This window comes from Ranitomeya variabilis, chromosome 2, assembly GCF_051348905.1.
Source record: "Ranitomeya variabilis isolate aRanVar5 chromosome 2, aRanVar5.hap1, whole genome shotgun sequence".
In the NCBI taxonomy this organism is placed as follows: domain Eukaryota; kingdom Metazoa; phylum Chordata; class Amphibia; order Anura; family Dendrobatidae; genus Ranitomeya; species Ranitomeya variabilis.
The window spans coordinates 286,779,183-286,796,250 of NC_135233.1; the positions used below are offsets into that span (position 1 = coordinate 286,779,183).

Consider the following 17,068-nt stretch of genomic DNA (forward strand, 5'->3'; position numbering starts at 1 on the left):
TTCAAACACAAAACTCCTTTAATTTGTTCCTTCACAGAATTAAATGTCCAAAATTCACACAAGTGTATATAATCTGTTAATCGTATTGGTGTCCATTTCATCGCACTACATACTACAAGGCATCCTTCCGTTTAGTCAGTAAACACGCTGGCCTTCCCTTTGACCAGTAGCCGTTGACGACTGCACCGCTGTGTCACTGTCTTACTCACTCACAGCCGTACACAGTCCTTGATATCCTCTGGATTACAGCCGGGTACCATATACACCTATTTGCAGCCGTTAAACACGCCAGTCCTCCCTCGGGCACAGGACAGTCTACCTCCGGCACAAGGCAGTCCACCTCTGAGACCAGACACCGTGGACAGCAGCACCACTGTGCACGCTGTGGGTGCCAGGCCTATTGGCTCCGCTTTGTCCTGTCTCTTCACACAGACAAAGCTCTGCAGAGCCTCTGCTCTCCACTCTCGTCTACACCAACTGACACTGGCCTTGACACACCCAAACCCTTTCCTGCAGGGCTTTTAACAAAGAAACCTGTGGCCTTCAGCCACATGGAAAATCCGGACCTGGAATGAAACTAACTGCACGACTACCATCCTGCAGTCTGTTTCACAATACAACATCCCAGAGCAGGTTTCCCCTACATCTGCCTTGGACACTAGCATGTCCAAGACTACACTTTATTATTTCTAGTCTGCATTGCAGTCACCGCTACGCCCGTGACTGCCATGCACTCCTTTGGCCTCCATGCACAACCTGGGAAGGACAGTGACCCCTACCTGTGACATCGATCATTGCTTCACCATTGCTTCAGCATTGCAATCACAGCTACACCTGCGACTGCAATACCCCCTCATGACCTCAATATGCCACCATGTCAAAGACTACACTTATTTTTATTATTTCTAGTCTGCATTGCAGTCACTGCTACACCCGTGACTGCCATGCACTCTTATTGCCTCCATGCGCATCCTTGGGAGCACAGACAGCGACCTACCTGTGACACCGGTCACTGCCTCATAAAATATGTATATATCAATTTTTTTATTTATTTATTTTTTTTTAATTTCTGAATCGAGTATATAGTTTTGTCAATCTTTTAATGATCTGAGCTTTCCATTAACCCGGTTATGAAAACCTAACCATTGATGGCTTTCTAAATATACTGATCTGAACTTCTTTCTCTATCAGCGGCAGAAAAACTATTATCTCCATGAAGTTAATGTCACCATCACAAATGGATCAGGCAAGTATATTCTTACGTGTAGAACTTTAAAGGTTATTTCTGTGGGTGTTGTTGAATTGTTCTTTTTGAAAAAAAACCAGGCACTTTTGCAATTTCCTTTTAAAGTCTCTGCTCCTTGAGAACATTTATTTACATCTTGTTGGCTAGGAAACAGACCACCACTGCTCTCTAGCAGCGGAGGTTGAACATGTGCAGTGCTGTCAAGTTCTTTTCAGTTGGGCTTGTAAGTGGAGTGCACTGGTTACCTCCCAATACCGCCCAGTTTCATTGTAGCACTTCGAAGCTGGACTACAGTGGTGGCTGTCTTTTAGGCGACTAACTGTGAACTGAAGGAAAGTCTTAAAATCTTAAGAATGGTTGCAAATTTTAATAAATGGTAAATGTATAAAATTTATAAGCCACACCTGACAATGCCAAGCTATGATGATGGCAATAATCCTTTAAGGTTGCCATAATACATGCTGTAGTGAATTTTGGCGGTGTTCATCCGCCCGGCAGGTACAGGTGATTCACATAATCTGCGTTGCAAAACATAAGTTGTGTTTATAGGCTTACCTTTAAGACATTGTTCAGATTGGTTGGTGATTGCAGTAGACAGACTGTTGGGCCTTGGCGTTCCGATAGCATGCCATTGGGATGCATAACATGCCACACATTCTTAAAAGCTGATCATGTTTGGCTCAGCCTCTGTTTTTGGAAGCGTTGCCATGATTGTTATACATTATGCCTTGTATTACAGGGATTTCTCATATATCAAACAATAACCTGAGCTTCTGGGAAGCGTCGGTGGGAAAGTCCTACCTGTGCCACAAAGAGCAGCTCCTCGTTGTATCCAAAGACCTTTCCATTAACACTTTTGAAGTGAGGGTTCAGCCCTTTGGTGTTCACAATGCAACATATGATGAAGGTAAGGATGTGTGCCCAAACTGTGAAACACTATTGGCCTATACTGCTGCTCGGCGTAGATAACTGTAGCCATGAAGGGTAACTGTGCTGAAGCCAGCGTGGTTCTGCGTGAAGTTAGATACCTGTAATAAAAGGAGCCCCCTTCATTTTCCTAGTTGTGTATGCAGATGTATCCTTTTTGTTAATTGGACTACTAATTAAACTATTGGGACTGCCAGCAACCCCGATAATGGGGCTGTACCATGTCCCATCTGCACTGTTCTGTCTCCAGCAGTCCCATAGTTGATAAGTGGAGTTGCCCATGTTTGACCTCGGCTGCATTCAGTCTGGGCTCTGCAGTTCTTGGGATGAGCCGGGGGTCCTAGCAGTTAGACCATCAGCAATCGGGATAGAGAACTGTTGGGTGAAAACCACTTTCCATATAAGTATAGTCGTGTAATGAAGGTGGAGGATATTGGAGAATGTCGCCATGCAGCACACCAAGATCTGCAGATGCTGCACTTAGATGTTTTGTCATTCAGAGCATTTTTCACTTGGAAGAAGAAATGTACATGGGGAAAAAAACCTTTTCTGTCCCCCCATTTACCACCTAATTTCAGACTGAAGCCTAACTCCTGCACAAGCGTTTATATGGATGTTTGGTCGAGCTGTCCATATACAAGAATTGGTGATATCGGAAAAAAAACTAAACAATTTCTGTATGTGTCCATGTTAGACGTGAGGTCACTGATTCTTTTCTTGTACTTGGTCCCCATTCTGACATACTTGTTTTGCACACATGAACTGCTCCATTGATTGAGTACATGTCCAGCGAGGTTTTTTTTTTTTTGTTTAGCACACTAATGAAAAGCTGATTCAAAACGTTACTAAAAATCTGACTTTTTTTGCATACGAGAAAAATCGCTGATGGTCTGAATTAGGCCTTAGTTACTTCAGTGTTTGGAGGACAATACCCATGGAATAAAACCTGGCTCAAGTTTGCGCACAGATTCTATATAAATCGATCAACTGGCTTAGAGGTTGTCCACTATTTTTACATTGATAGCCTGTTCTTAGGATACCTGATCAATGTCTGATCATCTGGGGTCCGACGCCCGCCGATTAGCTGGTATCTGTGTCGACAGCCGTAAGTTCTCGCTTGCGGAACTGGACTTCTACATTTAGCGTTTTAGGCTTGTTACACATCAGTCTCCTGGTGATTTGAAGAGGAGGCGGCTGTGCAGTACCCTGTGGCAGCTGCTACAAGTAGATGGTCAGCTCCACAAGTAAGTACTTCTGGGCATCCGCCACCACCGATAACTGCTAATCTGCGGGGTGCTGGACCCCGGCTGATCAGACATTGATGGCTAGGCTATCAATGTAATTGTGGACAACCTCTTTAAATTGTGGGTACAGCAAAGTCACCCATACTCCTTCAGGTGCAGTATGTGTACCGGTAACGGCCTTGTGCACGGGCCCTTGTCCATGTAGATCTACCCCTGATTTGATAGTTTTGCAGTGTGTGGCTGTAACTTATCCCTATCAACTCTTAACACCCATGCTGTAGTAACGTGGCAGGTTTTTTTTAATATATTTGCAGCATATATTTCTGAATCTAAAAATGAAATGGCTCTGACCCAAATCTCTTTGAAGGCCCTGCCTGTACCATTTCCTTCAAACCAGTGTTTCTCAACTCCAGTCCTCAAGACCAACCAACAGGTCAGGATTTCCTTAGTATTGCACAGGTGATGGAATTAATGCTTGAGCAGATGATGAAATGATCACCCTTGCAATGTTAATGAAATCTTGAAACCTTACCTGTTGGTGAGTCTTGAGGACTGGAGTTGAGAAACACTGCATCCATACAGATGTGATGAGACTTCAGAGAATCACTGATGCCGACCAATTTATGAAGGGTTCCTTTCTTGTTAAACTGTTGGAAAACTGTGCCAGTAGCTAAGAGACAGACACACTATGCTGCTCATATGATGCCTGATTGCATTAGAAATCTGCAGCATTTCTGCACGGATTTTTCTGCATCATGTGCACAGCTTTTTTTTTTTCACATTTGTACTGTAAATCAGTGCAGATCTGCAGCAGAAAAAAACGCTGCAGATCTGCACTAAATCTGCATCGTGTGCCCAGGCCCAAAGGAATCTTGTAGAAAGTGTCCCAGAGTGCCGCCCCATCAGCGGAATTTCTAAGATCAACAATTTTGTTGCTGACATGAAATGTCGTCCATCGCTGTAAATCCAGGCATTTTAGCACATGGTATATTTGGCATCTTTAGGTTACAGTGAGCATTTAAAAGTTATAAAATAAATATGGAATTTTGGTTCCCAATAATCTATACTGGTGTCCACGGCACCCCCAGAAATTCTGGAAAATGTAACCACAATTAGTAGTACAGTGGGTATGAAAAGTATTCAGGCCCCTTTCATTTTTTTTTCACTCTTTTGAATTTATCAAATGGCTGCAATGAAACAAAGTTCTTTTTTTTTTTTCTCATTAATGTATACACTCTGCGCCCCATCTTGACAGAAAAAAACAAATTGTAGAAATTTTAGCAAATTTAATATAAAAGAAAAACTGAAATATCACTTGGTCACAAGTATTCAGACCCTTTGCTCACACTCATATTTAAGTCACAAGCTGTCCATTTTTGTGATCCTCCTTGAGATGGGTCTACTCCTTCACTGGAGGCCAGCTGTGTTTAATTAAACAGATAGGTGTTTGCCTTTCCAAATCAAGTCCTGTCTATAGAAGACCTCACAGTGCATGTCAGACCAAATGAGAATCATGAGGTCAAATGAACTGGCCAAGGAGCTCGGAGACAGAATTGTGGCAAGGCACAGATCTGGCCAAGGTTACAACAGAATTTCTGCAGTACTCAAGGTTCCTAAGAGCACAGTGGCCTCCATAATCCTTAAATAGAAAAAGTTTGGGACCACCAGAAGTCTTCCTAGACCTGGCCGTCCAGCCAAACTGAGCAATTGTGAGAGAGGTAAAAAAAAAGAACCCCAAGATCACTGTGGCTGAGCTCCAGAAATGCAGTAGGGAGATGGGAGAAAGTTCCACAAAGTCAACTATCACTGCAGCCCTGCACCAGTCGATGAAGGACTCCCAGACTATGAGAAATAAGATTCTCTGGTCTGATGAGGCGCAGATAGACCTTCTTGGTGATTAATTTGAAGCGGTATGTGTGGAGAAAACCAGGCACTGCTCATCACCTGTCCAATACAATCCCAACAGTGAAACATGGTGGTGGCAGCATCATGCTATGGGGGTGTTTTTTAAGCTGCAGGGACACGATGACTGGTTGTCATTGAAGGAAACATGAATGCGGCCAAGAACAGAGAAATCCTGGATGAAAACCTCTTCCAGAGTGCTCTGGACCTCAGACTTGGCTGAAGGTTCACCTTCCAACAAGACAATAACCCTAAGCACACAGCTAAATTAACAAAGGAGTGGCTTCAGAACATCTGTGACCATTCTGGACTGGCCTAGCCCGAACCCTGACCTAAACCCAATTGAGCATCTCTGGAGAGACCTGAAAATGGCTGTCCACCAATGTTCTCCATCCAACCTGACGGAACTGGAGAGGATCTGCAAGGAAGAATGGCAGAGGATCCTCAAATCCAGGTGTGAAAAACTTGTTGTCATTCCCAAAAAGACTGTACTAGCTCAAAAGGGAGCTTCTGCTCAATACTGAGCAGAGGGTCTGAATACTTATGACCATGTGATATTTCAGGGTTTTGTTTTTTTTAATACATTTGTAAAAATTGCTACATTTGTTTCAGTCAAGCTGTGGTGCAGAGTGTACATTAATGAAGAAAATTCATTTTTGTTTTGTATTTGCCAAATGGCTGCAATGAAACAGTGAAAAATTTAAAGGGGTCTGAATACTTTCCATACCCACTGTAACTTCTAATAAAGATTTCCTTTATCTCAGTGTTAGATCTGGTTTCTAACCTTTCCTTGTGACGCCACGTCTGATCCAACTTTTGATTTCTGAATTCGTAGTTGTATGTTAGGCTGGGTTCACACATCTGGGTTTCACTATCCATACCAGCCTGAGATATTCTGACCTGAATTTGAAGGCCTCATGTGTTTTATTGAGGCTGTAACATTTGGGTCAGGAGACCCCTGGTCTGTCAGCGCATTGGACCATGAAACATGGACTTGTGAATCCGTCTTTGTGGTTTGATTTCTGTTTATACTTCATTTATTTTAGATTTTATTTTTTCACCCATTTTTTTTTTTCCTCATCTACAGCTTCTGAATGTTTCCTCGACACCGACTCCATTGTAATTCCAATCATAATTGGTGCTGCGCTTGCAGGCCTGATTGTCATTATTGTCATTGCTTACTTAATTGGTAGAAGAAAAACCTATGCCGGATATCAGACCCTGTAAATGTCGCCGCTCTCACCTCTGATTTTGCACTTTTTAAAGCTGGTGCAATCTGCAACATGTGTCTTCCCCACTATTGACTTTCTCAAATTGTGACCACTTTCATGCGCCCATCTGTGACGCCGACATGTATCTGCAAAATTCTCCTCTAGTGCTGCTAAAATAAAAGGGAAGCCTGTCATTGGTTTTCTTAGTCCTGACCATGTTGTTCAGTTTTGCAGCGGCTTCTGTTTTATTCCAAATGTTGACATCTCATAGAGTAAGAAGGCGACTCATGGTGACCACCAAGATGTCCAAACTGCACTCCTGCTTTTACAGAAAAATAAGCCTTCAAGTTAATTAGCAAGTGCACAGTATCCCCAAAGAGCCCAATACCACTACCAGATATAGAGGGCATTGGTCCCAGAAGTAGATTATTAACTTGAATCCACCAGTCCGGACCCTCCTCTAAGTCCAGGCTCCGAGAAGCTTTCAAGAACATAGACCCTGATAAATGGAGATCCTATCGCAGTGTTTCCCAAACTCTAGTCCTCACAGGTCATGTTTTCGGGATTTCCATAGTATTGCACAGGTGAGAGAATTCCTGAGGGCTTGATGAAACTTCCACCACCTGTGCAATACTAAGGAAATCCTGAGAACATGACCTGTGGGGTCTGTGAGGACTGGAGATTGGGAAACACTGGTGTAACGGAAAAATAACTTTGTACTTGGCATCCAATCACATTTTTCACGAGCAGCTTAAAAGAATAATCAAAGCTCATCTATGATGGGTTCAAGAACAAAGCCGGTGTTTTCTGCTGGAGGGTGCAAATGTTTTGGATAAAATTGATCACAAATCTGGTAGATCTCTGAATTGGTGGCTTGTTACTCAGAGTTCACTCCCTGCTTTGAAAGGGTTAACTGTGAGCGAACGTGCTCAGATAAGGTATTATCCGAGCATGCTCGGGTGCTATGTTCGAGCCTCTGCTGTTCGACATCTGCAGCACATGCCGGGTTAACTGTTTTTGGCAATCCCTGCATGTGTTGCTGCTGTCAAACAGCCGGTGAGCCATGCAGCCACAGGGACTTGAACATGGTATTAGAGCACGCCCAAGATACTGTTGGCACCCAAACATTAACACGTTCGCTCATCACTAGTGACAGGCCACCATAGAAATTGCCCTGATGCAGATTTTTTTATTTTTAAGGTCTGTCCAGACCTCCTCCACACACCTAGTACTGTAATCCCCTGCAGACTTTCTGTGGTCTGCAGCATCTCCGTTGCTCATGCATCTACCCATAGATTGCTGATGAAGGAGGCATGTTGTGTTATATGATTACGTAGCTTTTTGTGTGATTTTGGGTTTGCTGTTTTTCTTTTATCAGCATAGACTAACCATCAGTCATGTATGAATATGTATACTTCCTGATATGTTAATGCATAGTTTTCAAGACTAATTATTTTAGGTAAAATATTTTTGGTAACATTTTAGTACACCCCTAAACCCCCAGACTCAAATTAAACTGCCCCAGTGCATTAGGCAGTGTTAACATGTTTTACCATATGTTCAATGAGTCCTTCGTGGCTCGTGTCCAAACTCCTCAGAAAAGGGGTTTCAGCTACATCTTGCTGCCAGGTACAGCTAGGCATATACTGCCGAAAATGAAGTACCACAGAGCACACTGACCCCCATTTGCATCATCACGGTCAGTGGGCCCTCTCAGCCCATATACTTGAATTTTGATGTGCAGGAGTTCGGATGTAAGCCCCGATGGAGCCACCGAACGTAGGGTCAAGCGTTTTGTGAGCACTGGTTTACGCTAAAGCACATATTTAATCAATTGTATATCACGGTCATCAGCTTTGAAACTTTTAAAATTGCCTCTCGGACAGTTGACCATGTAAAGAAAGCAAAGCCATGTCCTGTAACGGGAGCTCTCCAGCCCATGGTAAAAAAGAATCTGTCATGTTATACAAGCAGTCAGACCTGGGGATGGAGAACATGAGCAGAATTATACTGAATATTTTCCAACAAACGGGTATATAACTTGTATTTTATTCATTGACCTCACTCTCTGTGTGCATAGGAGTCCAGTGGGTGGCCCGAAACGATTGACAGTTTTCCGTATTTGACTGCTGCAGAGATTGTGGATAATCATGGAGTAGGACCACCCACTGGACTCCTATGCTACAAACACTAAGGATTTCAATGAATGATATGCAGAGTTTACTGCAATGGAGTACATCGATCTGACCCACTTCTCCTGCTCGATCATTCTGCCTGCAGATCGGACATCATCTTCTACATGACAGGTTCCCTTTAAATTGGCTGCCCAATACATGTGTTTATCACCTGTCTGTAGGTGCTATATATTTGAATGCTGGTCTCATTCTTGGGACCCCCACTGATCCTGACAATGGGGTGATTGTAGCATTGCTGTACATGCTTGCTCATCGCGCTGCTCTTTTATGGGGCTGACAGATCCTACCTTTGGTCAGTCTTCTAGGAGTGACTGGGAGCTGGATGCACACATGCATTACCTCTACATTCACACAGAGTCAGTGTTCAGTGGAGTGATATATAATCTTTTACAATGGTCAGCCCAAAAGTATAAACTAACAACTGTTGATTTCCTTCTGTAATAAAATGTATTTTAAATGAAAAATGTCCGTGTGCTCCTGTATGTAGTGTTCATCTTTGTATGTATAATTTTGGTCTGGTTAAATTTGATTTATATATGATTTGATTCATAACCAAACAATAAAACAGTGATTAAAATAATGTGGGTTGCAAATTATTTGTGTTTTTTCTTTTGAGTTTTTATTAGCTCAGGAAGCTGAATAGGATCACTGCTGGTAGACATCACAAGATGGCTCTTACCTTTTTAGAATTCGGTAAATTCCAGTATAGATGATCCTGTTTAAGGGGAGATGGTGCATCAGAAAGCTGATTTTAGGAGGCTGATAGACCGGTCTGTTCAAATGTACCTCTGCCAGAATGCCACTGTCCCCCACCAAACTTGTGACCTAAAGAAAAATCACTTGGACAGATAAGAAACCGCTGTCCGCCACAACACTTGTGTGATATTGTATTCAGTGATATCACTGGAGAAAGAGGGGGGGGAAAGGGTTTTGTTCTTGTGTTTTGTTTTCTGTTTTGTTTTGTTTTTTTCAGGTCTTTTAAATGGTTGTCCAGCTGTGAGCAACCCCTTAAGTAGAGAATCCATTAAAATGAATGCTGTCTGGGTACACTTCTGACTAGTGCAAGGCCTAAGGTGGTGATACATGATTCTAAGAGTCAAACACCAAAGATCCATGTGTTATACAGTGCACCCTGACCCAAAGACAAATTTTTAGGCAAAATTAAAAATTGATCGGAACAGAACTTGTAGACAATGGTATTAAGTTTTAATGCCACCCATGGCTGTTCAATCATTATGTATTGTTAGAAGGGTTTCACTTATGATGGTTGAATGATTGCTGGGGGTCTGGCTGCTGAGACCTCTAATCCTGAGAATGGAGGGCCTGAAGTCCTCGGTGGATATTCAACCACTACTCCATTAAAGAGCATTTGTCACCAAGCCTTTTCTGTATTATCTGAGCACAGTATAATGTAGGATAAGAGGGCCCGATTTCAGTGATGTCACTTACTGGGCTACTTAGGGCAGTTTTGGTAGAAACCTTGTTTGTGAGATGTAGCAGAATGAAGGCTTTTGGCCTGTGTAGAACTCCTTTTTCCCAACTGGCAGCTTCCTTTGTACACCATGAAGTATAGCATGTTAGTTAGGAGGGACCTCCATGGTCATCGTGTCCAATCCTCTGCTCAATGCAGGATTCGCTACCAATCTTCAACAGATGTCTGTCCAGCCTCTGTTTTGAACACTTCAATGAATGGAACAGGCTGCCATGAGAGGTGGCGAGTTCTCCTTTAATGGATCACCCTCACTGTCAAGTTGTTTTTTTGTTTTTTTTCTACGATCTAATCTGTATCTTCTACCTTTCAGTTTCATTACATTGCTTCTCGCGTTTCAAAGTGCAAATGAGAATAATGATGACCCCTCTACACTGTGACATCCCTTCAGATATTTGTAGACAGCTATTAAGTTTCCTCTTGGCCTTCTTTTTTGCAAGATAAACATTCCCAGATCCTTTAACCGTTCCTTGTAGGACATACTTTGCAGTCCACTCACCATCCTTGTAGCTCTTCCCTGAAGTTGCTCCAGTTTATCAATGTCTTTTAAAGCATGGTGCCCAGAACTGGACACAGTATTCCAGATGAGACCTGACCAAGGAGAAGTAGAGGGGGATAATTACTTCCCATGATCTAGACTCTATGCTTCTCAATACAGTGAAGGAAATATTTGATCCCTCACTGATTTTTGTAAGTTTGCCCACTGAAAAAGACATGAACAGTCTGTTAATTTTAACATTGAGAGATTGAATATCAAAAATATAATCCAGAAAATCACATTATATACATTGATTTGCATTTTGCAGTGAGAAATAAGTATTTGATCTCCTACCAACCATTAAGAGTTCCGGCTCCTACAGACCAGTTAGACGCTCCTAATCAACTTGTTACCCGCATTAAAGACCGCTGTCTTACATAGTCACCTGTATAAAGACTCCTGTCCACAGACTCCATTAGTTAGACTCTCACCTCTGCAACATGGGCAAGACCAAAGGGCTTTCTAAGGATGTCAGTGACAAGACCATAGACCTGCACTAAGCTGGAATGGGCTACAAAACCATAAGATGCTGAGTGAGGAGTCTACTGTTGGTGCAACAGTAAGTAAAAATGGAAGAAATACAAAATGACTCTCAATCTGGGGTGCCATGCAAAATTTCACCTCATGGGGTATAATTGATCATGAGGAAGGTGAGAGATCAGCCTAAAACTACACGGGGGGAGGGGGGGGGGGAACTTGTTAATGATCTCAAGGCAGCTGGGACCAGTCACCCAGAAAACCATTGGTAACACATTATCTGCAGCGCCTGCAAGGTCCCCCTGCTCAAGGCACATGTGCAGGCCCATCTGAAGTTTGCCAATGAACACCTGGATGATTCTGTGAGTGATTGGGAGAAGGTGCTGTGGTCAGATGAGACAAAAATTAAACTCTTTGGCATTAACTCAACTCGCCGTGTATGGAGGAAGAGAAATGCTGCCTATGACCCAAAGAACACTGTCCCCACTGTCAAGCATGGAGGTGGAAACATGTTTTGGTGGTGTTTCTCTGCTAAGGGCACAGGACTACTTCACCGCATCAAGGGGAGAATGGATGGAGCCATGTACTGTAAAATCCTGAGTGATAACCTCCTTCCCTCTGCCAGGACATTAAAAATGGGTCGTGGCTGGGTCCCCCAGCAAGACAATGACCCGAAACATACCGCCAAGGCAACAAAGGAGTGGATCAAAAAGAAGCACATTAAGGTCATGGAGTGGCCTAGCCAGTCTCCAGACCTTAATCCCATAGAAAACTTATGGAGGGAGTTGAAGCTCAGAGTTGCCAAGCGACAGCCTCAAAATCTTAATGACTTAGAGATGATCTGCAAAGGGGAGTGGACCAAAATTCCTGCTGACATGTGCGCAAGCCTCATCAACTACAACAAACGTCTGACTGCTGTGCCTGCCAGCAAGGGTTTTGCCACCAAGTATTAAGGTTTTTGTTTTTTTCAGAGGGATCAAATGCCGTATATACTCTAGTATAAGCTGAGAATTTCAGGCCATTTTTTTTAGGCTGAAATTGCCCCTCTTGGCTCATACTAGAGTCATACCCAGGGTGGCAGCTGTCTAAGCATACTCACCAGCTCCTGGCACGGTCCCTGGTTCCCCGGTGCCGGCAGCTGCTTCCTGTAGTGAGCGGTCACATGGTACCGCTCATTACAGTAATGAATATGGACTCCCCTCCCATAGGGGTGGAGCTGCATATTCATTACTGTAATGAGCGGTACCATGTGACCGCTCTATACAGGAAGAAGCTGCCAGCGCCGGGGAAGCGGGGACCCCGCCAGGAGCAGGTGAGTATAATTAGTGCGCGATATTCACCTGCTTCCCGTTCCACCGTTGGCGCTGCTGCATCTTCTGCATCCTCTGCACTGACGCTCAGGTCAGAGGGCGCGGTGACGCGTTATGGAGCATTACATGGGGCAAATGACTGTATGGAGCATCTTATGGGGCCATAATCAGCATTTTTGCAGCATTATATGGGGTGTATTTAGTATGGAGCATCTTATGATGCCCATCATAAACTGTATGGAGCATTATATGGGGCTCCTGATTCAATATGGATATTCAAAAACACTTAACCTACTGATGTCTCAATTAATTTTACTTTTATTGGTATCTATTTTTATTTTTGACATTTACTGGTAGCTGCTGCATTTTCCACCCTAGGCTTATACTCAAGTCATTAAGTTTTCCCTTTTTTTTTTTTTTGTGGCAAAATTGGGGGTCTAGGCTTATACTTGGGTCGGCTTATACTCGAGTATATATGGTACTTATTTCTCCACTGCAAAATGTAAATACATTTATATAATTTTATGCAATGATTTTCTGGATTTTATTTTTGATAGTCTATCTCTAATTGCTAAAATTAACCTACCCTTAAAATTATAGACTGTTCATATCTTTGTCAGTGGGCAAACTTACAAAATCAGCAAGGGATCAAATAATTGTTTCCTTTACTGTACATCCTAGAAAGGTTTCCCTTTTTTGTTGCTACATCACACTGACTCATGTGCAGTCTGTTCTCTTAGTATACACAAGTCTTTTTCACACATGCTGTTGCTTAGTTCTATTCCTCCCATTCTGTAGATGTAATTTTTGTTTTTCTTGCCCAGATGTAGTCTTTCATTTCTTCCTCTTTAAATACTATTTATATTAGTCACTGTCCATTATTGAAGCTTACCTAGAGCTTTCTGAATCCATTGTCGTCTTTTGTGTTAGCTATCCCTCATAGCTTTGCATCATCTGCAAATGTGATTAGTTTAGCATCAGTTCTCTTATCTAGATCATGTATAAAAACATTGAACACTGGGGCCAGGACAGACTTGTGGTACCTCACTTGAAACACTTTTCAAATTGGATCTGCAACCATTTATCACCACTCTGAGTATGATCACTGAGCCAGTTATGAATCCACCTAACCGTAGTCTTGTCACTCCCATACTTGGTCTATTTTTCGATAAGGATGGTATGAGATACTTTATAAAATTCTTTGCTGAAGTGAATCTGCTGCCAGTCAGTGGTGGAGGTGTGGTTACACAGATTAGCCTTACTACGTGGCAGCTAGATGTAGCCCTGTAATGTTACTCTCCTTTTGATATAACATTGTATTGAAACCATAAAACACTGCCTAGTAATGGATTACATCCTGGAATCGGCCGCTCTTGCCCTATATTATGCTGTTCTCAGATTACATTGCAAAAACCTTCTGACAGATTCCCTTTAAATGTCTGATTATTAGACCGTTAATAAAGCCGTGGTCGCACGTGCTCACCAACACCTCAACCACACAAGGGTACCTCCATTCTTGTGATCAATGGTGGACCCAGCAACCATAGGTCGTGTACATAGATTTGATAATAATGATGCATGATTGCAGGGACCCCTATTGATCACAAGGAGATCAGCCTTGTGTGACTGTTAGTGAGCATGTGCGACCAGTAACACTAAAATGGATCTAGATTTTATTTTTTAATTTACGGAGAAGGGAATACGAGCCCTGATTGTCACTACAACTGATCCTTCTCAGAAGTACTATCTATAGACGGTACGGATTGTGAATCATCTGAACAGGAGAAAACGGTACAAGACGTCAAAGGCTTATACAAGTTGCATAAGGACCCTAGAATCATACCCTCAAATTTGTCCTTTTTCGTCTTTTGTTGTTTTTTTTTTTTTTCTTTATCATAACCTTTTAACTCTTCAGCATAAATGTGAGCCATTTTTTTTTCTTCTGCTTTTGTTCAATGTCCTCCACATAGTGGAAGAATGCTTTGCAGATCAGAACTTCACAGTCCCAATAGTCGTGGGAGCAGCTTTGGGAGTCCTTGTAGTCCTAGTGATGGTGGCTTATTTCATTGATCTCAGGAATCGGCGTTCAGCTGGATATGAACACTTTTAAGGATTCTAAGAGTTGATATTGGTGCTGGAAATATTTGGCACGATGCAAAATATCAGAACTGACTTGATGGCTTACATTGGTCTCTAAGCTTAATTTCGCCGGTAGCCTTAATGCAAGCTTATTCTCTTCTATTGATTGTGCTGTATTTCATCATGTCTGATACCACTATATGGGAATGTATGTATTAATCTTCTTTGTATTATGATATATGAACACTGCTCCAATAAATGCTAGTTTACCTTTTATAATGTGTGCAATTTATATATGTTCACAATGTTTGTTAATGTGTTAATTTACGTAAATTTGCTGCAATTGCTATACCATGATGCCACTTTTGAGGGTGTGTCTGCACTCCTGAAATGTCTGTTTCAGTAAATACTTGCATTTTTTTCTTAAATGTGCATTGTCAGTGAATTGTATGAATAAGGTCACAATTGGATGTTATCAGTCCCCATGTGGATCTGTGTCTGCACTCGGACACGGTCGGACTGAAGGGTCTCCATGCAGATGCTGTCCTTGGACGGATTTGAGCCTGACACTGCATGGCAGCGATGGGGGGGGGGGGGGGAATTCAAAGGGCCTCTGTCCGCAAATGAGGACTGTTCAAACCAAGTCCTACCGCTCAATGCATCATGGCGGGGCCAATCGCTTATATACACCTCCCACCTGTTTCTTTCCAGGACTTGGTGTGAACAGTTGCTCTGTGCCGACTGTCCCTTTTTTAATGCTACTTTACAGATTATTTTTGGAGAAAACCTTTTGAAAATAGTCATATTTAGGATTTCTATTTCCTGGTGCTTTCTATGTTCACCCGTTCTAAAAGAATACCGTTCACACACAGCAATATGTTCCCCATTCCGCTCGTCCAACGGTAGTGTTATATGGTCAACTATAGGCTCATGGTGAAGCCATGTCCTGTGTACCATTCTGATTATTGTATTTATGCAGCAGCCAATGATGGATCAGCAGCAATGTATTACAAGTATATTGCCTATTATTTAGAGACAAAAGATGCCAAAGACTTTATTTTGTTTTTTATCCGAACTTCATTGTTGTCTAGTCCAGATGGGTTTCTTCCCCACCTGCAATGTAGTTACTAGTTATGAGCGAATGTCCTCTGATAAGGTGTAATCTGAGCATGCTTGTGTCCTAACCGAGTGACTAGTCCCCGCGCCTGTGTCTCGGGGCTGTTTGATAGCCATACCATACAGGGATTGTCTGGTAGGCAAGCAGCCGCTGGGACTTGAACATATTTTCTTGACACTGTTAGCACCTGAGTATGCTCCCTCTTCACTAGTGACTACCCTTTAAGGCAGTTTTTCCACCACATTCATTTCTAATATATAATGTACCATCAAGGTATAGTCACAAGATACCAGGTCAGTTTTATAGACAAATCACCCAAATTGGTCTCTTCTGGTGCAGTTGATAAGAGGCGCAGACCCCATGAACTTAGCAGGGGGTTGGACCTCCATGATACACACAACCTATTATGTATGTATATAAGGCATTGATTTCATGCAATATTTGAGGTCTGTGGTCCCTTCTGTACTTTTTTTTTTTTGGTTGGGGTTATTTAATTTTCTCCCCACGTGTTCTGTAAAATCACTTCGGTGGAAGGAAATGTGACCTTTATAGAGTTGCTATAGATGAATCTGTCATGAGCATCTAGAAGGTAAATACCAGGCCTATACTGGCAAACCTTAAAAAAAAAACAAACAAAAAAAACCAGGAAATATTCGTATTAGATGAACGAAAAAATACCAAAAACTAGACCTAAAGAAGGGACTATGGACCTCGGATTTTGTCTGAGCAGTTTAAGACTAGATTGGACCCTTGCACGGCTTCTCATGTTGTCTTCTCTTTTTCCCCAACAGCTGAAGATTGCTTTGCTGACTCTGATCTGAGCTTTCTTATTCCAATCGTGGTGGGGGCTGTTCTTGTATTTCTCATAATACTTGTCTTTATCTCCTACCTAATCGGACGACAGAAAAGTCGCACAGGCTATCAATCTGTATGATGCCAGATGCATTGCTTTCTCCTTTCTATACTTTCAACTAAATCCTTTATTCTTGTACAATCCTAACATCTCTATGCATAGGTGATATTAAAGCCCTGGTGTAACGGTTGGTTAAAAAAAAAAATAATAATTGGAATTGGTTTGTGTATGATTTCGGCTCTTGGGTGCATTATTCAGATATTTTCCTAAACTGAATCTACGATCTGGAACCATCATCCACCAAATATATATGGCTTGTGTGAAGTCATTGATGGCCAGATGTTTTAGGCCAGAACTGGAACACCTTAATTTATGTGGAAAATGCTCCGCTCCGATAGGCCTAGCACATATAGAGCGAGAAACCACAGGAAAGAATCTATATAATGAATATGTATGAGAAAATCAAGGTGTGGATTTTTT

General features: G+C 42.3%; 1 protein-coding gene across 4 annotated transcripts in view; it reads left to right on the forward strand.

The window, feature by feature from the left end:
- The window catches only part of LAMP2 (lysosomal associated membrane protein 2), a 61,961-nt gene extending 45,156 nt beyond the window's left edge, over window positions 1-16,805 (forward strand). For 2 of the 4 annotated variants that reach the window (XM_077285087.1, XM_077285091.1), the window contains exons 7-9: window positions 1,192-1,246; window positions 1,986-2,153; window positions 16,527-16,805. In XM_077285087.1, coding sequence (XP_077141202.1) covers window positions 1,192-1,246; window positions 1,986-2,153; window positions 16,527-16,669 — 366 coding nt within the window. In that variant the 3' untranslated portion in view covers window positions 16,670-16,805. Of the gene's footprint in view, window positions 1-1,191; window positions 1,247-1,985; window positions 2,154-6,406; window positions 9,306-14,509; window positions 15,044-16,526 lie in introns of those variants that run through there. The other 2 variants (XM_077285090.1, XM_077285088.1) reach the window with 2 other exon arrangements.
- Window positions 16,806-17,068: the final 263 nt, after the last annotated feature.